At 36.3% G+C, this 23,252-nt stretch overlaps 3 protein-coding genes and 1 long non-coding RNA gene across 4 annotated transcripts; 3 read left to right on the top strand and 1 right to left on the bottom strand.

The window, feature by feature from the left end:
* Positions 1-14,179: 14,179 nt before the first annotated feature.
* LOC113350250 (xyloglucan 6-xylosyltransferase 2-like) lies at positions 14,180-15,945 on the top strand. The gene has a single exon (XM_026594364.1). The coding sequence runs from the start codon at positions 14,324-14,326 to the stop codon at positions 15,686-15,688; it is 1,365 nt and encodes a 454-aa protein (XP_026450149.1). The 5' UTR covers positions 14,180-14,323; the 3' UTR covers positions 15,689-15,945.
* A 1,829-nt stretch (positions 15,946-17,774) lies between these two features.
* Positions 17,775-18,156, bottom strand: LOC113354392. Its single transcript, XR_003361854.1, has 2 exons — positions 18,087-18,156; positions 17,775-18,008 (listed from the first exon to the last, which is right to left on the bottom strand). It is a non-coding gene; the product is annotated as an uncharacterized LOC113354392 (long non-coding RNA).
* A 633-nt stretch (positions 18,157-18,789) lies between these two features.
* Positions 18,790-20,626, top strand: LOC113350248 (xyloglucan 6-xylosyltransferase 2-like). The gene has a single exon (XM_026594363.1). It carries the CDS (start codon positions 19,093-19,095, stop codon positions 20,443-20,445), a length of 1,353 nt encoding a protein of 450 aa, XP_026450148.1. The 5' UTR covers positions 18,790-19,092; the 3' UTR covers positions 20,446-20,626.
* A 304-nt stretch (positions 20,627-20,930) lies between these two features.
* LOC113354391 (xyloglucan 6-xylosyltransferase 2-like) lies at positions 20,931-22,803 on the top strand. The gene has a single exon (XM_026597735.1). It carries the CDS (start codon positions 21,346-21,348, stop codon positions 22,594-22,596), a length of 1,251 nt encoding a protein of 416 aa, XP_026453520.1. The 5' UTR covers positions 20,931-21,345; the 3' UTR covers positions 22,597-22,803.
* Positions 22,804-23,252: the final 449 nt, after the last annotated feature.

Here is a 23,252-nt window from a genome sequence, read left to right as displayed (position 1 = left end):
TCCTTGAGCCATTTCCACCCGACATTGAAACAACCAACCTGGAGGACCCAGTCTATGTGGACTAAACTGGTCCACTCTTTCCCTAAATAACCAAAAAGTTTTCCAAATCTTTCCCTAAAAACCAAAATTTTTCGTTTTCCCATCAAAACCAAATGTTTCCCAACAAAACCAAATTTTTTCCAAAAAGTCCAATCCCATTAAAAACCAAATTTTCTTGTAGATAATGTGTTAGTTAAATTTCCTTTTGTATATATTTTGTGCTCATCCATTGTGACTCCTAATATGATGGATTTTTGCCTTGAATAACGGAGTTTTAATCGAGCTGCCGCCGTACAATCGGGTATTCTCTCTCCTTTTACTCTACTCAGCATGTTCCTCTTCATATATTGTTTTATAATTCTTTCCATATTTTGAAACATTGAGGACAATGTTTAGTTTAGGTTTGGGGGTATAGAGTAGATACCATGATAATTTGCCATAATTGAAAACGAACTCCTTCTTTTTTTGAAAAAATTGAAAAATTCCAAAAAAAAATTGAAAAATCAAAATTGAAAAAAAATTAAAAAATGAAAAATCATAAAAATGGAGCTCATTTACCTTGAAATGTTGACTCTTGTGCAAATATGTATTATTAGGAGTCTTAGTCTAGATATTTAGGCACCCTGATTCTAGCACAATTCACATAGTGATAAGAAATTTGCACGCGCACGATCTACCAATACATGTATGGCCTCGATCTTCAAGGTGTTTGATAGGAAGTTACGATTGCCAATCACTTTAGAATACTGAACGAAACTTGACTAGCTTGTTCTTTGGTTGGTTGGGATAGAAGGTGGAGGTTACATTAAGAAAGACAACCATCGAATTTAACTGGGTGCATCAAAAAGGGCTACCTCTTGCAAAGTGTCATGTAATCTTTTGTTTCCTTTTGTTATGTATCAAAAGTGTTTCCTTTTAAAAAAAAAAAAAAAAAAAAAAAAAAAAAAATCAAAAAAAAAAAAAAAAAAAAAAAAAAAAAAAAAAAAAAATCAATTCCATCATCTCTTGTTCCAAAAATAAAAAGAGAATAGTCAATGTAAATAAGAGTCATGTAAAGAGTCATTTTTGTTTTTGTAATAAGCAAGGAGGGTGTATGCCATTGATGTACAACGCGAGTAATTGTGAAATACCTCCAACTCATTCACAATTCTCGTAAAGTCCGGACAGCTAGCTAGATTTCGACCTCAGTTCTTAGCCTGAGAAACTATCTCTTGGTGATTAGTATAACTTCAGATCTTTCTTTACACATGTGTAGATACACTTTACACTCTTATCACATGTCTTTTTTTGTTATCAGTGCTAGGATTGTGCCTTCGATAGCTAGATTGACATCTCCATTTTGCTGTGAGCTTAAACTGTTTTGCACATGTCACATTTGATGGAATCTGAGCTTATATTTTGACCTAGAACTTTGTAGGTACGTTCTAAGCAAACCTTCACGAGACTTCAACTCGTCCACTAGGGACACTTAGTGGTTTAAAAGGCTTAGTGCATACGCTAAATGCATTCGAGAGACCAGCGACAGTGGTATAGTTAGGATTTCCTTAGTTTTGTTTTACTTGAGGACAAGTAAAATTCAGGTTTGGGGGTATTTGATGAGTGCCAAATAATGTATATATTTATCCCTTTTTGTTGGCATTTTAACTCATCTTTTGTGCATTAATTCTACATTTTATCCCATATTCTGTATTTTCATTGTTTTCAAGAATAAATATTTTTCTTACTTAATTTTGCATTTTTAGGTAATAAATAAAGTGGATGATTGCGGAGAAAGAGCAGAAAAGTGGTGAAAAGCCGGGAGAAATTACGCAAGGAAGCCGCAAAGAATGGAGCGCACGTCCAAAAAGCTGGAAATGGGCTCAAGAAGAAGAAAGTTGTTCTTAAAGAAGAAGTGGGCTCAAGGTTTTCCAAGCCCAAACTCATTTCCCAAACCCATATTCTATACCCAAAAGCCTAAAACCCAAATCCATACCCGCTTGCGTCTTCAGCCGTCAGATCAGTTCTCAGAAGCATCCGACGGTCGCTCCCTTGCTGTACATCGAAGTTTGATATCTCCGCCTAACACTACAACACCTAACTCCATCTGGCGTCGTTCGTTTGTTGTATTATATAATCCAGCGGTCGCTAAGCTTCACTCCATCTCGCCGTCAGATTGTTCTGCCATCTTCCCATCCATCGGTCCAGCTTCGCGAAACATCAAAATCCTCTACACCTGCTCAACACCCTAGCAACCTATACCTATACCCTAAACTATCGACCCATTCTTCTCCTCTTCTTTCTTCTTCTTCCCCTCTCCTGCAACAGTGACCCTTCCCCAAATCACTCCACCATCTTCTCCCCCAAATCACTCCACCATCCTTTCCCCAAATCATTCAACCATCACCATAACCTCCACCATCACCCGACAGAACAAACCCCCAAACAATCCCCCTAAACCTAGCTGTTTTATCCTCTCTCACCAACTGTCCTAGGTGAGGTTGATAAAACATCTCGATTTAGGGAAATTAATGGTAGCAGAAGATTCAGGAGGGAGCATAAGGACGATTCAAAGCATGGGTGCTCGATTTCAAGGCTCAATTTTCAACAAATTAGGTAACCCTAATTTCTGACTTTTGGAAAAAGGGGGAAGAACCCTAATTTTAATCTGTGGGTATAAATATGTACTGTTGGGTTGTGTTATAAACTATCTCTGGGCTAGCCAGTGAACAATTTATTGAATCAATTCTCATTTTTTTCAATTTCTGTCTTAGCAACAGTTGATAGTGTGTATGTGTGTATCCTGTTTATCTGTTGCATTTGAATTCAGTTTGTTGTATGAATGTTTTAGTTATACTCATGGTTAGCATGAGCTAAACAGCATCAGGCCAAGGCTCAGCTGAAGCCTTGTGCACTGTCAAGTGACTAGAAGCTAGGATAGTTACTTCCATGCTCTGTTTTGCTTGAGCAAATGGGAGATACCAATGCACATAGTGCCTGTGATTGGCTGTGCTGTCAAAAGACAGCCAATGTTAGGGGCAGACTATTGAGCAATTTAGTATTCTTCTATTTCTAGATGTATGCATAGGATCAAACTCAACCTAGAAACATGTCATTTGGTTAGGACACAAGGTGGATCCTAAGCCTTGGCTTACCCACCAATTCCTTCTCAGTCACTTACATTTTCAGTTCTGTGTGCTTTCAATTCAGTTTATTTTCTTGCCTTTTTTTTCTTGCACTTTGAAGCCTTCTGTGCACTGAAATCAGTGCACAATCCTCACCTTGCCCTTGGCTTCCAAGCCTTGGTTCTTTGCTGCTTTACCTTGCTGTTTTCTTAGCTGTTTCTTTGCTGCTTTACCTTGCACCCTTAGTTCATGCTATTTACCTTGCTTTGCTCACTGCCATAGTGCATTGTCACCATTGTTAGCTTAGGTTTCTCTTGTATGCTCCCACTCCCTGTGGACTGACCCCCTGCTTACCTTCTATATCATAACTTGGCCTTGTATACTTGCAAGCTTTTGTGTGTCTTTGCTTGTCACACCAATTAATACGTAGGTTTTCCTTAGAATCCTTGAGGATCGATTCGTTAGAACGATTCGAAAAATAAACACATGCGTAACATCTTCTCAATTTCTTGTTTTCTCGACAGAGAGGAGTCATAAGAGGTGAGACATGAGAAGTTGTAATCTTCTTCATCTTCCACGAATCCAAAAACTTAACATACTCTGAGACTTCCTCATCAACATCTCTATCAATATCTGAATCACCTTCATCAGAAAGTTCATCCAACTGTTCTTCTAGGAGAGTTTCCCAATAAACAGTTTTTACATCAAGAGAATGTTTAGATATTGACTTAGATGTGCTAGTTCTCTCAGGTGAATCCAAGATTTTAGAATCATCTAGTAATTTCTGAACTGGTACGTTAGAGATAGACTCGTCCATAATCTGATCACTACAAACACAGACTTATAAGGTCTTTAACGTGTTTTCCTGCTCTGATACCAATTGAAAAAGCGGGGGTCTAACAACACCACCCAATATTTCGCTTAACAATCTTTATGGACTAACTCCGAAATACTTTCTAGAGAATCAACTAGACAGTCAGACTGAATCTAGGTAAAAGTATCTCAAGGAGTTAATATCTCTCTCTTGTTTTGATTTACTCGAGCTAATAGAAATGAGCGAGTCTTTAATCAAACACATGGAATAACTTGGATGGTACCAAAGACCAATATCCAAGGATCAATCAACAACCAAAGGTTGGATTATTCTAATTGATGATCTAAACGCACAACCTGTATTATTTCAATTATAAAGATAAACAATATAATGCGGAAATAGAAATAACACATCACCAGAAGTTTTGTTAACGAGGAAACCACAAATGCAGAAAAACCCCGGGACCTAGTCCAGATTGAACACACACTGTTATAAGACGCTACAGACACTAGCCTACTCCAAGCTAATTTCGGACTGGACTGTAGTTGAACCCCAATCAGTTTCCCACTAATCCAAGGTACAATTGTACTCCCTACGCCTATGATCCCATCAGGATACTGCGTACTTGATTCCCTTAGCTGATCTCACCCACAACTAAGAGTTGCTACGACCCAAAATCGCAGGCTTGGACAATAAACAAATCTGTCTCACATAGACAAGTTTATCAAAGGATCAATCTGTCTCCCGTAGATAAACCCTAAAGGTTTTGTTTCGTCTTTTGATAATAATCAAGGTGAACAGGAACCAATTGATAATCCGGTCTTATATTCCCGAAGAACAGCCTAGAGTTATCAATCACCTCACAACAATCTTAATCGTATGGTAGCGAAACAAGATGTTGCGGAATCACAAACAATGAGAGAAAGATGTTTGTTACTACTTTTTATATCTTGCCTATCGGAGATATCAATCTCAAGCCAATCAATTTGATTGTACTCGTACGAAAGAAGATGCAAGATCAGATCACACAACTACGATAAAATTAGTATCGATCTGGCTTCACAATCCCAATGAAACCTTTAAGTCGTTAACCTGGTTTTAGAAGAAGAAAACCAAAGGTTAAAGGAGAATCGACTCTAGCACACAAACTAGTATCACACGTAAGGTGTGGGGATTAGTTTTGCACAATACTAGATGTCTCCTTTATATAGTCTTTCACATCAAGGTTTGCAATTAAGTTACCTTGGTAACAAAGCAATCAATATCCATCGTTAGATGAAAACATGATTTAGATTCAAGATAATATTTCTCAACCGTTAGATCGAAAACTTAGCTTGTTACCCACACTTGACAATGTACGTTTCTAGGTTTGTTAACCCTACCCAAACTTATGCACTTTGTTGGTTCAACAATAGTTAACCAAAAGGTTAACAATATGAGCATTTCATATCAACCATGTTTTTCTTCACCATAACTAGTTCAAATGACTTCAAGATTAACTAGTTAGAGAGTTGTTCAATTGCAAGGAAATCTTATGTACTGCACAAGACACAATTGAAGCAAAGATGATTTGATTCACTTGAATCGGTTCATGAACTTTTATAGCCACGGTTTGCAAACTGCATTCCTTATTCTTTTTAAGTTTAAGTTCAGAAATCATCTTCAGATATATAACCTTCTCAAGTTCGCAGACTAGGTTCGCGGACTTAAGTTACCGGGCAGAGTTTACAAACTCCAGCAGAAATTCTCGGGAATGAGAACTTCGTCGGTTCACGGACTGGGTTCGCGGACTTAGATTCACGCAAGTAGTTTGTCAACTCCAGCAGAAATTCTCGGGTTTGAGAACTTCGGCAGTTCGCGGACTGAGTTCACGGACTTGGCTCACGCCATTCTTTCGGTTCTCTTGATCAACAAAGTTTGCAAAATTTGGTTTAAGGAATGGGACTTATACATAAATGTGTTTCCACAACAATGCTTATGTCCACCATTGGTTATGTAATCTAAACTCTCATTTCAATCATTGAAACATTCTTAGAGGACGTTACGTAGTTGTTACACCATTTCTCGTCAAAGCAATTTTCAAGATGATTGAAACATATCATGACTTTCGTCACTAGGTAAAGATAAACTTGATCAAAGTGAAAAGCTTACCAACACATATTTCGAGATATAGATAAGTGAGGTATACTCGACTCAAAATACCAAATGTGTATAATCAAAGTCTATATATATAGCATACGACTTCTTCATCAAAGAGTAGGATATAGAGTAGATAGAATTTTCAGTGATAGATAAGTTCAAGTCTTCACATACCTTTTTGTAGAGAAGTTTCACCGGTTCCTTTAGTAGTTCTTCTACTTGTATGATGAATCGCCATGAAGACCTTGAGCTCAGCTACACTTTCTATCCTAGTCCGAGACTTAGCTATAATAGACTAGAAATCAATAGTTATAATTTTGATCACTAACATTGACAAACATGCTTGAGATAGCAACGCATGTGAGTTCGACCGAGCAATTCTCTAACAAGTATCACTTGTTTACTCCATATATTTCTCCCCCTTTTTGTCACAAAATGACAAAGAAACGAAAAAAATAAAGGACAAGGGACGAAAATAATCTTACATCTCAAAATAGACTTACAACCTGTAGAGTTAAGCACGAGGGTTCCACACACCATGTTCTGATAACCAATATGAAAAACCGAAACTACAAGTAGTTTTATTTTGATATGTTACCAAGGAAAATATTGTCCGAAATAATTTTTCCACTTTATTTTAGCAAAACAAAAATCAACTAAGCACCTTAGTTCCTTTGCTAAACCGATTGTACAAAAACAATCGCTTATTCGATAAGACCAAAATAAAGATAACGTTGTTTTTCTCATCAGGTTCTAATTATTCATAAACTTAGACCATTCAATTTTAAACAAGACAAGTACTAGGTTAGTTAACTAGCATTTATTGTTAAGGCATTCGATTAGACTTGAATAACCGAACCCTCACTTTGATAAGTCTAACTAAGATCACAATTAACTTAATTTATCTTATCCGGAATCGAATTGGACTAAACAACTCATCCCGTAAACCTTTTCTTTCGTTAAGCCATAAATAATTCATACAAACCAAATAAATCAACTTGCATAATTATTCACTTCAACCGGAAGCAATTGAAATAATATAGATATTAAAGCGCCGTAATTGCACCAAAATTGTGTAAGCCTCAAATTTCGCATCCACTTCTCCAATATGTTTGGATCTTCTTCCAGGGAGAATTGTTATCGAAACACCATTATGTTATCATACTTTCGCAAAGACATAAGAACAACAAAAGCAACCTTTACCAGAGAAAGGTTGAAATGGTTTTAACTATTACGTGCCAATAGTAATAAGTTAATACCAAAGACTCATATGTATACTATATACACAACTTATGAGAAATAAATTGATAACAGTATAATCGTGACTCACATATGGAATTAATTGTCATCATCCTTTTATGATTATTTGATTAAGCAACCCAAAAAGTTAGATATGAAATCCGCTAAATCAAAAGTCACAAAATCATAAAAAGGTAACCGATTATGAGACCTATCTCATATAACAATGACAACACGGAGATACATTCATTTGATCAAGAACGTTTAGAAAAATATTCTGAATGTCATGAGTATTGAAAATTATCATTCGAGTGTCATCATTGTGACTATCTTTTAATACCTTCCTGGTTGTCTTTAGAGAAGACTTTGGACTCCATTTAGAAATGGGTTTTACAGGAGCAACTTTGTTCTTCCTATTATTTCTTCCTGAAATCCAAGATGAATCTCTTGAGGAAACATTAGGGTAACTGAAATTTTGAAAACTCTGAGAGTTGGCCTTTCCCCAATTTGGAACATCAGATCTAGTCTTTACAAAGTTATCTATTCTTTTATTGTTTGAGCGATAATGAGAAAACTTTGTAGAAGCCTGATAAGCAAACTTTGAACTATCATTACAATAATTCTTTTTCTCATTTTTAGGACAATGATGTCCTAATTTAGCACGAGAAGCATTATTGATTTCAACCAATTTTGCGGAAACACGTGCATCTATGGATTTGTCATTCCTTTTACGGAATCTTCACCCCTTTTCCAAGTGTCCTTTATTTCCATAATAAGAGAAATGCTTAGTAACATACGAAACATGGAGTTTAGTGTTACCTTGTTGTGGATTCTCTTTCATTGGAGTTTGACGGATTTTACGTTTTCCGTTTTTTGCTGAAGATGAAGGTGCTACAGATTTTTCTTTTATGGAAGAGCAATCTTTTGTGGCAACTTTTGAAGCAATTTCTTCAGCAGAGTCTTTAGGCTTTACAAACTTTGTTTCATGTTTAGTATTCAAAGTTTGTTTACCATTGTAACCCAATCCTCGCGTGTCACGAGGAACTCTGGTTGACTTCAACATTGAGTCAAGTTGTTTTGTGATACTATCGAACTTTTTCAAGTCCGTTTTTAGACTCAAATTTTCTTTCTCCAACATTTTTATTTTTTCGAGAGCATTATCTAGATCAACCTTAAATTTATTAATTTGAACTTTATAATCTAAAGAAATTTCAAATTCTGTAGAATTACTTACCTTAGTGTTCTTTAGGTTCTCCACCTCTGTATATAGTTTCCTTTCTCGATCATGACTTTCTTCGATTTGCTCTCTGTAACTTCTCATGGCTCCAAGATAATCTTGCTCACTGCTGATAATTTCGATATCCTCATACAGATCATCAAGTTCTTTTTTCAATCTTTCATTCTCTTCACGAAGATCACAGTCGAGTGCCTTTGGCTCTGGAGCTTCTCGATCATCACCTTTTTGTTTTCTGTATTCTTTAGAGACTTCAAGATAAGTTTGACCATTGCTTACACGTTCTATATCCTTATATAGAATATAAGTTCCTTTTTAAGATTTTCATTCTCTTTGCAAAGTTTATCACATTCAAGTGCATTTGACTCTAAAGTTACTTCAGTATCCTTTTCAGGTGTGCATTCAACAGTTGCATGAAAAGCTTTGTTCTCTTGATCCTTGGAACAATTAGAGCTATCACAATTATTTTGTTCTCTATTCTCTACACATTTCTGTGTTTTTTGAGAATGAGAAGATTTATCTTTTGAAGAACTCCTTTTCTTTTGTCTTAATAACTTTCTAAATTGTCGTGCGGTCGTATCAATACTCCGATTCTCAGTTTTTGTATCCGAAGAACAAGTCTTAGTTACAGCTTTAAGGGTAATACCCTCTTCATTCTTGAATTGGTATTCAAGGTCAAAGATCTTTAATTCACCAACTAGAGCGCTTCTAGATAGTGTGGAAAGATCATTAGCTTCCATGATGACATGCTTTTTAGATTCGTATCTTGGTGGTAAAGACCTTAGAATTTTACACACAATATCTTTATCTGAATTTTTTTTTCTTAAAGCATAAGAGGCATTCACCATTTCAGAAAGTTTTTTTATCAAACTCATCAAAGGTATCGTCTTCATCCAAAGATTTTCCCATCCAGATGATAGGGTTTGAAGCCTAGCTTCATTTTCAGAGGCATTTCCTTCAATTACGATATTAAGAATATCCCAAGCCTCCTTTGATGTTTTACACTTAGTTACATTATGATGGAGGTCTCGAGTTACAACATGTATAATGGCGTTTAATCCATAAGAATTTTGCTTCGAAAGCAATTTTTCTTCATTATTGAATTCTTTCAATTCCTTTAGTCTAAACTCAGTGGTTGAGTTGTTGACGAGTACTTTTGGGTGTACATATCCATCAATAACTAAAATCCAAGTGTTAAAGTCATGAGCTTGAAGAAAAGATTGCATATCCATTTTCCACCATAGATAGTTTGATCCATCAAACCCTGGAGGTACGTTGACCGAATCAATTAACATTTGATTAAACTTTATAGGTTGGATCACACCAAACACATATTGTTAGATCTTTTCGTGTTTGACCGCTCTGATACCAATTTAAAAGACGAGGGTACCCAAATACACCACAATCTTTTTATTTGATCACAACCTATTCAATCTCTACCGTGTATAAACCTCTTTGAGCAACAATCACTCAAGGGATATTTCAACACAATGTCCACTTGAAATAGGGTTAGTCCGGACTGGCCTAACGCGTGAATAATTATATCAGACAAGTGGAGGAATCCAATACACTTGGTGTGATCATCTATGGATATGAAATCGAGATAATACTACAATAAAGTGTTCACTTGATAACTGAAACCTTATAAGATAAATATCAAGTTCCTAGTTAACGTACAAGTGTAATTACTTTAACTATAATATAAAAACAATTATAATCCGGAAATAAAGTAAAGCACGCACCAGAATTTTGTTAACGAGGAAAACTACAATCTTCTAGAAAAACCCCGGGACCTAGTCCAGATTTGAATACTCAATGAATTAAGACACTACAAAAAGTAAACTTGAAACTTCGTGTAGACACTACTAAGTAAACTTAAATCCTAGTTACTCAGCTTCAGCAGTATTCTTTTTTTGACAATATCTAGCAGAACCGAAGTTCTCAATAGATATTTGATACCAGATATCCTAGCAGAACAAGGGTTCTCTTTAGGAATAAATCTAATATATCTTCTTAATGGTTCACAACAACTTCTTCTTCAACTCCTCAAAATATTCATTCTTCGATTTAATCTTCAAAGTAACAATCTGCAAAAACAAACTTGATTCTTTATTGATTTGTAGCACAGAACGAAGTCTGTTAACAATGGCAAATCAATGAAACTATCTTATGAATCTAGAAAAAACTTAAATCTGTAGAAACGTTAAATATTTGATTTAGTTTGAGTGAGCCTTATATCATAAGAGAAGGTTCTCAAGAATAAACAAACTAGGTGCAATCAAAGATTCAAAAATCGTTAGTCAATCAAATCAATCGAAAACAAAAGATAAACTGCAATTATCTAGTTTCCCACTAGCGGTACTAATAGAGCTTCTCAATCCCAAATAAGACTTTAAACTGAGCTGTCGTAAGAGATTTCACCTAATTAGGTTACTCTCCTCTCTGAAAAGGCGGCTACACCAGTAACAAAACAACCGAGGAAGTTTGCTGTCACGAAGGATTAGTTTGCTAGAAATGCAAACTTCAAGTATTTATAGATTAGGAAGTTTGGACGCCAAGGAATTTCCAAATTCGAAAATATTCTCAAAATATTCATTAAAGCACAAATTTGGTTTCCATAATTTCTGGAAATGCTCTATCCAAAAATAATGATCAAAATCTCTCAGAAAATCTTTAATCAGTAAATGCACATTACTAATTCTTATTTTCCTAAAAATGAAGTTAATTACCTTAATTAAAATATTCACAACTTATTTGTATTTCGATCATGGGATTCTCTTCCCTTAGTTATTAAGGAATGACTTTGAATAATTAAAACAATAAACATTCACATCACGTGTTCAAAGTATGTCAACATCTTTATACATTAACCAAATATATTTTCGGTATCTCTAATATTTCTAGAATAATAAAAAATTCGAAAAGATATTTTTGGATAATTTTTTGTGTTAAAAACACAAAACATGCTCGGATTTGATTGAGACTTTTTGTGGCCGATTGCACATGTTCATAGGATCGGTTCCCCCTTGTTGCACATGTCCATAGGATCGGTTCCCACATATTTATGGTATCTAACTTGTATGTGTTGCACATGTCCATAGGATCGGTTCCCCTTTTCCTAAAAACGTGTTGCACATCTTATTAGGATCGGTTCCCCTTTACCCAGAGTCGGTCATACACAATCACAAACTCGATCATACCATCTTAGGTGATTACTTAAGATCGGTTTCACTAATAAAAATCATACCAATACATAAGTCAGGCCTTTGTGAATAGTTTTACCAAGAACACAAACAAGTCATGAGCGGTTATACTAAATCACACATATTGGTTGTTCACAAGATATGCAATGAATAAAAATCCCAATAACGCCTGGAGATTTCCTTTTCGATTCATAAACAAGTTTATGAACTTACTTCCTTAAAACACATGTAAAACATTGTTTCCTAGGATGAAATCCTCACCTTATACCCATACATAATCACAATAACATTCAACCGATTATGTTGATGTCTTATCTACAAAGTTTAATGGTTACGCAATAAACCTTGTATTATATTCCTTAATACTATGTCTAACTAGAGTGTAATCATGCTTCGCAGTTTTTGTTTTCAATATACACGACTTGAAAGACAGGAGATAGATATGGAACAAGTCAAGTCATAGTTACTAACCTCAAGCTGAAGGATGATGTCTTTGTTGTCTTCAATCCATCTTCAGATCTTTGTGAGTAACTGGAGTACAATAATTCTATCATTTCTAGTCTAACCTATCGAAGTTGACTGTAGTTTACATAATAGCGTCTCGAGTTTTGGAATTAAATATGACAACCAATCTTGATATACCAACGCTTGGTGGGTTCAACCGAGCAGTGCTCTAACAACTGGAAAGGCTTAGGATTATGAGGTTTTTGTTGAATACTACTTTGCAAGTGAAAAAAGCTATAAAGAGAGGTTGGAAATCGAACACAAAGACAACGCCCCATGAACATAACAATACCTGAAACATGTTTGTGAATAGGCCTAGAATATAATAGTGAATGGTGACTGTCGTAATGGGTTACATCTATTGTTAACTGTGAGTAGGTTTAATTGGGAAGTCAGGTTACAGAGAAGCCAAAATGCGTGTGTTAGCTGGTTTGATGCAATGAGAGGCTGTCGGTATCTAACTTTGGGGATATTCAGTTGGTCGAGCTGGTTGCAATCGATGAAGTTTGCTGGAGGAGATAAGAAATAGGTGTTCCTAGCGGACTTGGAAAAGGGTATGAATTTGGTTATCGCTGGTATATTAGGACTGGGCTTTTGGACAATGACTTTTTCGGTCTTATTTGAAACACTGGAGCAACTTTATATATTTGACGAGACAAACTCAGTAGAGAGGCCGTATTCAGCCGGCTACAGAGCCACTACAGAAAATAATGGTTTGAAGTTTTGTTTCAATTCCGTTTTGATTAGCTAGGTTTTTGCTATGTTTTTTTTTTGGATTGATTTATTGGCTTTTGAGAAAGCCATGTCTAGCTAATCCATGATAAGGTGAAAAGATGAACTTGTAGGATATATTTGCTTGTGTTCTAAACAAGGGTTTTCATAATTTGAGCTCACAACTAATGGTTTTGGTTCTCTATCAATGTTTACTTTCTCAATGTTTTACTTTCTATACCATGTATAGTTCCTTATTAGATTAGTAAAAGTACTCATTGAACCATATCAATAATTGAATTATGAATTTCCTTTGACTATTTATACCATGTATATCCGGTGCTTAGAATTTTTACTTTTAAGTGAGAACAAACAATTCATTTTTGATGATTCTTGTCAATGATTATTAAAAATAATATCTTCCATGTATGAGTAGGTAGGCCTGCCACTTTACATGAGTAAATTCGAGACCCTTTGTGATTGACTGCAATAATTACCTACAACGGATTCCCGGAACCTTAACGCTTTCACATTCTTGGTTACATTTTTATTATTTTGCTTTCATAGTTTATAATCTTAGTGAACAATCCTTAAATTTCAGAACTATTGAATTTGATTGGTTGATTCTTGATACTAGTTAGAAGTAGTATTTCACATTCCATATGGGTTCAATCCGTATTTTTCACTGAACTTACATTTAGAGGCCTCAACAATAATTAAAGGTCCTTGAACTCCGTCTCTTAGCCTGTTTTGTAAAATATAAAGCTACATCTTTGGTAAAGGTTCACGAATACCCATACACGCTCAATGTTTATAGCATGTTTTTTGGATAATATTTCAAAAATCGCTTTTCGGCTCAGGAAGCAAAAATGCCACAAGCTAGTTTGAAAACACAACTCCAAAATGATTTGTAAAACCAAAAATTATAACTTGTCGTGAAGCAAATTATTTTTACTTCTAACTCCTGAAATTTGAACAGAAGTTGGATTGGAGTGGGTTGACCAAGTCCTTAAGTCTTCGGTGGCGGTAGTGATTGGGGCGATGACGACACAGGAATTTTACGAAAATCACGCAATCCCAGCGTTAACATCCCACGTGTATCAGTAAGTTCACTCTAACTCAGTTCAACCGTTATAACAGAAGTGTAGGGTCCATTTAAAAATGAAGCAATAAATCTTTGTCCAAACACAAATCGAACTCTCTCCTTTCCGCAGAGTGGAAAACAATACAAAATCATTTTTGGAACACAAAGAAAATTAAAAAAAAAAGGGTTAGGGTTTTTGAAGAATTTCTCAGGTTTGATGAAGGAATTTCAAAATTGAATTAAAGGAAATCAAAGATGCTGGAACGATTTTTAGGATCTCGACGGGTACGTCAAATTCAGAGAGCATTTCGTCATGGTAAGATTACAATTCTTTGTCTAGTAATGACTGTTGTTGTTCTTCGTGGTACAATGGGTGCTGGTAAATTCGGTACACCAGAACAAGATTTTATTGAAATTCGTGATCATTTGTACTCGCGTAAGCGTGCAGAACCTCATAGAGTTCTCGAAGAAGCTCAAACTACATCGACTGAAACAACCTCAGCTAATGCTAATAGTTATGTTGCATTTGATCCTATGAAATTATCTGTTGATGAAGAAGATGATGGACCAAAGCGTGATCCAAATGAACCTTATAGTTTAGGACCTAAAATAACTGATTGGGATGAACAAAGATCAGATTGGTTAAAGGAGAACCCTAGTTTTCCTAATTTTATCAGGGAAAATAAACCTAGGGTGTTATTAGTTACTGGTTCATCGCCGAAACCATGCGAGAATCCTGTTGGTGATCATTACTTGTTGAAATCGATTAAGAATAAGATTGATTATTGTAGGTTACATGCTATTGAAGTATTTTATAATTTTGCGCTTCTAGATGCTGAAATGGCTGGTTTTTGGGCTAAACTTCCGTTGATTAGGAAATTGTTGTTGTCACATCCCGAGGTTGAGTTTTTGTGGTGGATGGATAGTGATGCTATGTTTACTGATATGGCATTTGAGATTCCGTGGGAGAGATATAAGGATCATAATTTTGTGATGCATGGTTGGAATGAAATGGTTTATGATGAGAAGAACTGGATTGGGTTGAATACTGGAAGCTTTTTGCTTAGAAATTGTCAGTGGACACTTGATATTTTAGATGTTTGGGCACCTATGGGACCAAAAGGGAAGGTTAGAGATGATGCTGGGAAAATACTTACTAGAGAACTAAAAAATCGACCTGTTTTCGAAGCTGATGATCAATCTGCAATGGTGTATATTTTGGCAACGCAAAAAGAGAAATGGGGAGATAAGGTTTATCTTGAGAATCATTATTATTTGCATGGTTATTGGGGAATTTTGGTTGATAATTATGAAGAGTATATTGAGAAGTACCATCCTGGTTTAGGTGATCACCGTTGGCCTCTTGTCACTCACTTTGTCGGTTGTAAGCCTTGTGGGAAATTCGGGGATTATTCTGTTGAGAGATGCTTGACTCAGATGGATAGAGCTTTTAATTTTGGGGATAATCAAATACTACAGATGTATGGGTTTACTCATCAGTCATTAAGTAGCAGGAAGGTCAAGAGGATTCGAAATGAGACCGACAATCCTTTGGAGGTCAAGGATGAGTATGGGTTGCTGCATCCCTCGTTCAAAGCTGTCAAGGTATCCTCCTCTTGACTGCTTCATAAGTTCCTGCTCTAGCTGCTTGTTGTTGTTAATGATAATACATACTATGTGTTCTTAGCATAATTGCCATTTGTTTCACCATATTGGTTCAGACTCATATTATGTTACTTGTCAGTGAATTTTATAGAAATTTCCAAAGGAAAACAGAGCTCATTGTGCGTTTGTCATACTGTAATATTGTAGTGTAATGAGCAATTTTAACACCACCACGCAATGTTGAATTTTATAGAAATCTGCTGAGTTTCTTTGACACAACATTGCGTTACTAACTTAACTAATATACTTCAACACCATAATATCACTTGTGAGTTAGATGCAAATCTGCTGAGTTTCTTTGACACAACATTGCGTTACTAACTTAACTAATATACTTCAACACCATACCCTGGGTTCGTATGTCACCATGGATTATCCTTAGACAGGCTTCCTTCGATTTTTCATGCTTAGTTTACGATGACTTTCAAGTTCTTCTATCTGATTGTGTCCCTAAAACATTTATTTGCTTTTGTAGTTTCGGCTCCACTAATATAATTGATTAATTATGTGGTGAAATCTCAGATGATTTTGTTGGATTAGAAGATTAGGGAACAGAAAGAGATATTTCCGTAGGTGTCGATGGCCCAAAGCCTGAACTGATGATATGATGAATATTTAACCTCAACTACTGATAGGTTTAAAGTACAGAATAGAGTAATGTCAAACAGTCAAGCAATCAACAATCTTAGTTGCTTAGCTTCTATTTTTAACTTGTAAAGAAACTGCATTTACATTTGGCTTCCCTTGAGTATATTGGATTTGAGCATTAACAAGGATAAAGCACAATCACTCTGAATTGACTTCGCCAACAAAAATAGTGTAAAATGAAATCTGTTCAAGACATATACAGTACACACTTTTTTAAATAGCTTTAGCAATTCCGATGCACCCCTCTCATAGCCTCAGCCTAAACGGTGCTTTGTAGTTCCTATTTTTCATTTACTCTTACTGTCGCCAGTATTTATGATTCTACTCTGCAAACAACTAAATTTTAATAAAAAAGCTTGCCTCCTCTGGGTAGTTATGCTGTCGTAGGAATACAAAGGACTAAGCTGCAATGGGTTCTTGAAATCTAGTAGTTCTTCCTAGATATGTTTTTACTTATTTAGATATTTGGAAGCATTCATATTGGAAGTTTTTTCCTTCTCTCCCAAAATAAATGTTCTTAATTACTGATCTCAGATTTTCTTTTAGTAGCTGGTAAGAATGCATGGTGTTGATCATAACTCTCCTAGCAGCTTGGCTGCACTGATCCAACCTAAATGCAGCCTTATACTATTTAATGAGCTAATTTAGGTTTCGATTAACATGAATTTCTAGTCTATTATTAAACATCAATTTTCAATACAATTTTGTGTCTGACTCTGCTTGTAAACTTCACCTGTCACTATTGAGTACTAATCTTCATGTTTGAGCTGTTCTGTTTTGTTCTACGGATTCACAGTAACATATGTTTTCACCGTGAGCAATTTAGATATATACCTCCCATATGCCTGACAGATTCTTATGGTTCTCATTTTTCATTTATTTTTATTGTTGTTACCTGATCATATATCTATTATGCAAAGAATGTCTAGGATTGCCTCCTCTAGGCAGTGCATTGGATTAGGCTACAATGCATCTTAACATATCATTTTCCTTGATATGTTAGCACTTATTAGACATGGGAACCTTTTACGTTATTAAGTAGCGATCTTGGATTTATTCTAGTAGTTGAGGAGGTCGGTGTTGATCGTATTTCTCCTCTCTTAGGCAACTTGACTGCACTGATCATAAACTTAGCCTTATCATATTTGATGTTCTACTCGCCCACTAAGTTTACTCAGGTTTAGATCAACTCTCAAGCATACTACTTACCCACCAGCATATCTCAACAATTTCTCTTAATTCTGTCTGTAATTCACTTGTAATAAGTACTTATCTTCATGTTTGAGCTGTTTTACTTTTTATGACTGAAGAAATGCAAATATTATCAAACATTCAATATTGAACTGAAAAAGATCAAACGAACGGAAATTCTTACACTGACAAATTTCTATCACCTGTAACCTTTTTATTTCTGTTGTCTGTAATCTGTAGTTTTGACATAGATGTAGAACACCAGTTTCATTCCCTCAATCCTTGCATAACAAGTTGAGAAATAAGGGTCTTACGGCTACCGTGAAAGAAAGTCTTGCACTGACCTTTCATCTTTGTTGTCTGAGCATAACACTCTTAACATCAGCTTCATCTTTGCGCACTCCTTGACGCTGCAAGAGAAAGGAGTATCTGAAGACTGAAGCAGCATTACACTCGTTAAGCAGATTTGTACCGACAACAATAAACAATGTGAAGTACTATGAAGTTTCCTCACCGAACATGAGCTGTTCCAGTCTTTTTACGTCCATTTCATTTCCAGACAAAACCCACTACCTTCACTGGAAATCTTTTTGACCAACAAAATTTTCTTACTTACTTTATTTATTTATTTTTAATTTCGTTTAATGCGCATGTTCAATCTTAGTTCTGATCTAATCATCTATCACGCCCCTTAATACATGGATCAAGCCGCACGATTCTAAAATTCCAAAATTTTAATTTCTGATACTCGGATTAAATACGATCACATGACATTTACTCAATTTTCCTGTTACCTTCCGTGTGTATGTTCACTGCACCTGCCGAGTCAAGCAGTCTATCGAATATGCTAGAGTTGTTCTACGCGTTAATGTTTCTCGAAAGAATTCTATCATTCCTATGGCATCTGTCGGCGTAACAAGATTACAGATACAGAATCCGGCCTAATTTTGTTTTCAAGTGTCTTGGCTGTGTTCGTTTGTCGCTCTTTGACATCATATGATTGAAAATAGTAGGTCAAATTTCTTAAAATTTTGTAAAAAAAATGAAGAGTGGCGCTAATCAGGCACTCCCTTGACAAATCCAATCAAATGCTTAATTAAAAAATATTATGAGCTATGCTACTAAAAAAAAGAGCACCACCGCCCACATACACACGAGAACATGGGTCCTACTACGTCGAACCAAAGCATTTAATCACTGTCCCCACCAATTCTGTACAAAAACTGATCTCTGTCGGGAATCCCTCTTCACCATCTCTCTCAGTTCCTTCCCCCTTCATATTCTTCTTCTCCTCCCAATCTTAACAAAAGAGGGAAAATCATCAACTCCATTTCAAATTTCTCCCAAAATTAACAGATCCGCATTTCCAGGAATTCCTAAACCCTACCATATGCAACTCATCTTCTTCTTCTTCTTCTTCTTCTTCTTCTTCTTCTCATATGACTCGATAACAATTTCTCCAATCTTCAACTCAATCTCATTTCATTTTCTAAAGGCAACGAGAGAGAGTGAAATCGAAGATGCTGGAAAGGTGGTTTGGACCGAACAAAGCCCGACAGATACAAAGAGGAATCCGTCATGGTAAGATTACTGTACTCTGTTTATTCATGACCGTTCTTGTTCTTCGTGGTACAATCGGTGCTGGTAAATTCGGTACACCTGAGCAAGATTTTCTTGAGATTCGTGATCATCTTTACTTTAAGCGGGCCGAGCCTCACCGTGTGCTAACTGAAATCTCAGAAACAACCGATACCAATACTAATAGTTATGTGGCGTTTGATCCGATGAAATTAGCTGTTGATGAAGAAGATGATGGACCGAAGCGTGATCCAAATCAACCTTATAGTTTAGGACCTAAAATTACTGATTGGGACGAACAAAGGGGTAGATGGTTAGAAAAGAATCCTAGTTTTCCTAATTATGTTTTACCTAATAAACCTAGGGTTTTATTAGTTACTGGATCGTCTCCAAAACCTTGTGAGAATCCTGTTGGTGATCATTACTTGTTGAAATCCATTAAGAATAAGATCGATTACTGTCGGTTACATGGTATTGACGTGTTTTATAATTTTGCGCTTTTAGATGCTGAAATGGCTGGGTTTTGGGCTAAACTTCCATTGATTAGGAAATTGTTGTTGTCTCATCCTGAAGTTGAGTTTTTATGGTGGATGGATAGTGATGCTATGTTTACTGATATGGCGTTTGAGATCCCGTGGGAACGGTATAGAGAGCATAATTTTGTGATGCATGGTTGGAAGGAAATGGTGTATGATGAGAAGAATTGGATTGGGTTGAATACTGGTAGTTTTCTGCTCAGAAATTGTCAGTGGACACTTGATCTTTTGGATGCTTGGGCACCTATGGGACCGAAAGGGAAGGTTAGAGATGATGCTGGGAAGATTCTTACTAGGGAACTTAAGAATCGACCTGTTTTCGAAGCTGATGATCAGTCTGCAATGATTTATATCTTGGCGACGCAAAGAGAGAAATGGGGCGACAAGGTTTATCTCGAGAATCATTATTATCTGCATGGTTACTGGGGGATTTTGGTTGACAATTATGAAGAGTATATGGAGAAGTATCATCCTGGTTTAGGTGACCATAGATGGCCTCTTGTTACTCATTTTGTGGGTTGTAAGCCTTGTGGAAAGTTTGGTGATTATTCAGTTGAGAGATGCTTGACTCAAATGGACAGGGCATTTAACTTTGGGGATAATCAGATTTTGCAGATGTATGGGTTTACTCATCAAACGCTGTCGAGTAGAAAAGTGAAGAGGATTCGAAACGAAACAGATGCTCCATTGGAAGTCAAAGATGAACTGGGTTTGCTTCATCCTCCATTCAAAGCTATCAGGGTCATACCTTCTTCATGATAATCTTGTTACCAGAAGCAAAGCATTGTCTATTGCTTATCATTTTGTTGTATTAAAGTGTTGTTCAATGCTTATTTTTGTTGTGTTCAGTAATGCTGATAAAATTGTATTCATTTACTTATGTTATCAGAAGTTTCAATTATAGGCAATTACTTGGGAAAACGATCCATTTCTATGTTTAGCGAAATGGTGCAGTTTTACTGTAATTTGAACTCAAAATGAATGAACCGCAGAAATTTATGTCAATTGTCATAGTTGGGCACTCGAAATTCCCATCAGTAAATGACTTGATCCCCCCTCCTCCAAAACAGTACATCAGGATGGGTTCAGAATCCAGATTATGACTGGTGGTTCGGTTAGCAGTGGTTGTCGTTGTGGGGGTACACATTTACTTCTCTGGGTCTTTTTCTTTTTAGCATTTAAACTGCATCTAAAAGATATGACCTTAGGATGTGCCTGGTGTAGGTAAAGCTGGGGAAGGGAACTCCAAACTCTACTGTCAGGAATACAGATCCATCGGCTCCCTTAACCGATCTCCATTTCATGGTTCATTAACTTCTCATTTCATCTTTTAATAAGCAAACAACGTCCGCAATTACCGGAACAACTCCAGAAGCACGTTTCAACGTTGAATATGAATTTTGTTTGCCGGAGGAGTGCACAACCACGATGCAGGAATCTTTCTTCATATAATTAACATTAACAAACAAATTGACAGGTAGAAAGAAGGAACAACAAACAGAAAACTTGCATTTTTAAACACTTGAATCGAGTTTCCCAATGAAGTTATTATTTTTACCATAAAATTTACATCTTGAAATCCGGATGAGCGCACAGTTTTGCTTAACAAATCAATCTGGTAAATGAAACGAAGAACGTAATAAGAAGAAGCTTAAAGAAATGCTGGAACGATGCTTTGGCGTTCATTTAGCCAGAGCTGTTAACGGTAAGATCATTCTTCTCTGCCTCTTCACGGTTGTTATCGTTCTTTGTGGAACTATTGGTAGTGAAAAATTTGGAAGTCGCCCAAAACCTGATTTCGTTGAGCTCCAAAATACTGTAACCACGGCAAGAGCCACTCCTGCTACTAATTGTTCCAGCATTAGTACTTCTGCTTCCAACGGTTCTGCTACACTCGAGTCGATAAAACTAGACGTTGACGAGGAAGAAGACGAGGTTGTCAACTTGAACCAAACATATAGTTTGGGTCCTAAGGTTTCAGATTGGGATAAGAAAAGATCAAAATGGCTCAGGAAAAACCCTGATGTTCCAAATTTTATCGGTCCGAATAAGCCTAGAGTTCTTTTAGTTAGCGGTTCATCACCAAAGCCTTGCGAGACTCCATTTGGCGATCATTACCAGTTGAAGTCTATTAAGAACAAGATTGATTATTGTCGGCTTCATAAGATTGAGATATTTTACAACTTTGCTACTCTAGATGCACAGATGGATGGTTTTTGGTCTAAGCTTCCACTTATCAGGAAACTTTTACTGACTCAGCCTGGGATTGAGTTTCTCTGGTGGATGGATAGTGATGCAATGTTTACTGATATGACATTTGAGATTCCATGGGAAAGATATAAGGATCATAATTTAGTACTTCATGGCTGGGACGAGAAGGTTTATAATGAGAAGCATTGGGTTGGGTTGAACACCGGAAGTTTTTTGCTTAGAAATTGTCAATGGACACTTGATCTCTTAGATGCTTGGGCGGCAATGGGTCCAAAAGGAATGACCAGAGTTGAAGCCGGGAAAGTCCTGACTAAGGAACTTACAGATCGACCGGACTTTGAAGCGGATGATCAATCTGCAATGATTTATCTTCTAGTTACACAAAGGGAGAAATGGGGTGACAAAGTTTACCTTGAAAGTGCTTACTTTTTGCATGGGTTCTGGGATATCATCGTCGATAGATATGAAGAAATGGTTGAGAAATATCATCCAGGGCTAGGGGATGATCGATGGCCACTTGTTACTCACTTTGTTGGTTGCAAGCCATGTGGGAAGTATGCGTCCTATCCAATGGACAAATGCTTGAAACAGATGGATAGAGCTTTCAATTTTGGCGATAATCAGATATTACAAATGCTTGGGTTCACCCATAAACCATTGGATAGTTGGAGAGTCAAGAGAATTCAAAACACTTCGTAATTAGTCGAGTCGTGTTTATGCTGGGCAAATGTTGCACCTCCTGTATTTCTTGTAATGTTCTTCCAGTAAAGTTTAGTTTACGAGATTTATTACTTTCTGGTAACCGAGCTCCCGTTGCAGTTGCAGTCCTCTCATCACAAACTTGTACCAACTCCTGTATTTGATACAAAAATCAGTTACATTTGTAAGTGCAGTTGGTTTTTTTAATATTATTTGGTTACTCAAATACTTTGAACCCCCGTAATCAAGATTTCACCACTCCAGCCTCCGGAGACATGTGCCCTTGAAGAGTCTATCAAATATGAATTGAAGAGTGCATCAAAAATTGACAAAATAAAGGCAGAATTAGAGCGTATTTGGAACCTAAATTCAATGATATTTTCACTAATTTCGAACCGTAAATTATATAATTAAGAACCTAGTATTATTTGCATCCAAGAAACAGAAAATGAAGAGTTTACTGAAGTTTAATGAATACTGGAGATTTTGTGGGTCAAGATGTTTTCCCTTGGGGAATGTATTACTAGTTAGGAGTAGACATAAATCACCTGCAACGGTTTAGACTGGACCAACTCACCGAAAACATGAAAGTCCAGATTGACATAAATCACCTGCAACGGTTTTGATCGGACCAACTCACGGACAAAATGAAAGTA

The sequence above is a fragment of the Papaver somniferum genome, chromosome 2 (genome assembly GCF_003573695.1).
Source record: "Papaver somniferum cultivar HN1 chromosome 2, ASM357369v1, whole genome shotgun sequence".
Lineage (NCBI taxonomy): Eukaryota > Viridiplantae > Streptophyta > Magnoliopsida > Ranunculales > Papaveraceae > Papaver > Papaver somniferum.
Note: the sequence above shows the minus strand (reverse complement) of the source record. Positions and strands in the feature narration are given on the sequence as shown.

Excerpts from the sequence above, each read along its gene's own strand:
- LOC113354391 (XM_026597735.1), top strand. The coding sequence starts at position 21,346 with ATGCTGGAACGATGCTTTGGCGTTCATTTAGCCAGAGCTGTTAACGGT.
- LOC113350250 (XM_026594364.1), top strand. The coding sequence starts at position 14,324 with ATGCTGGAACGATTTTTAGGATCTCGACGGGTACGTCAAATTCAGAGA.
- LOC113350248 (XM_026594363.1), top strand. The coding sequence starts at position 19,093 with ATGCTGGAAAGGTGGTTTGGACCGAACAAAGCCCGACAGATACAAAGA.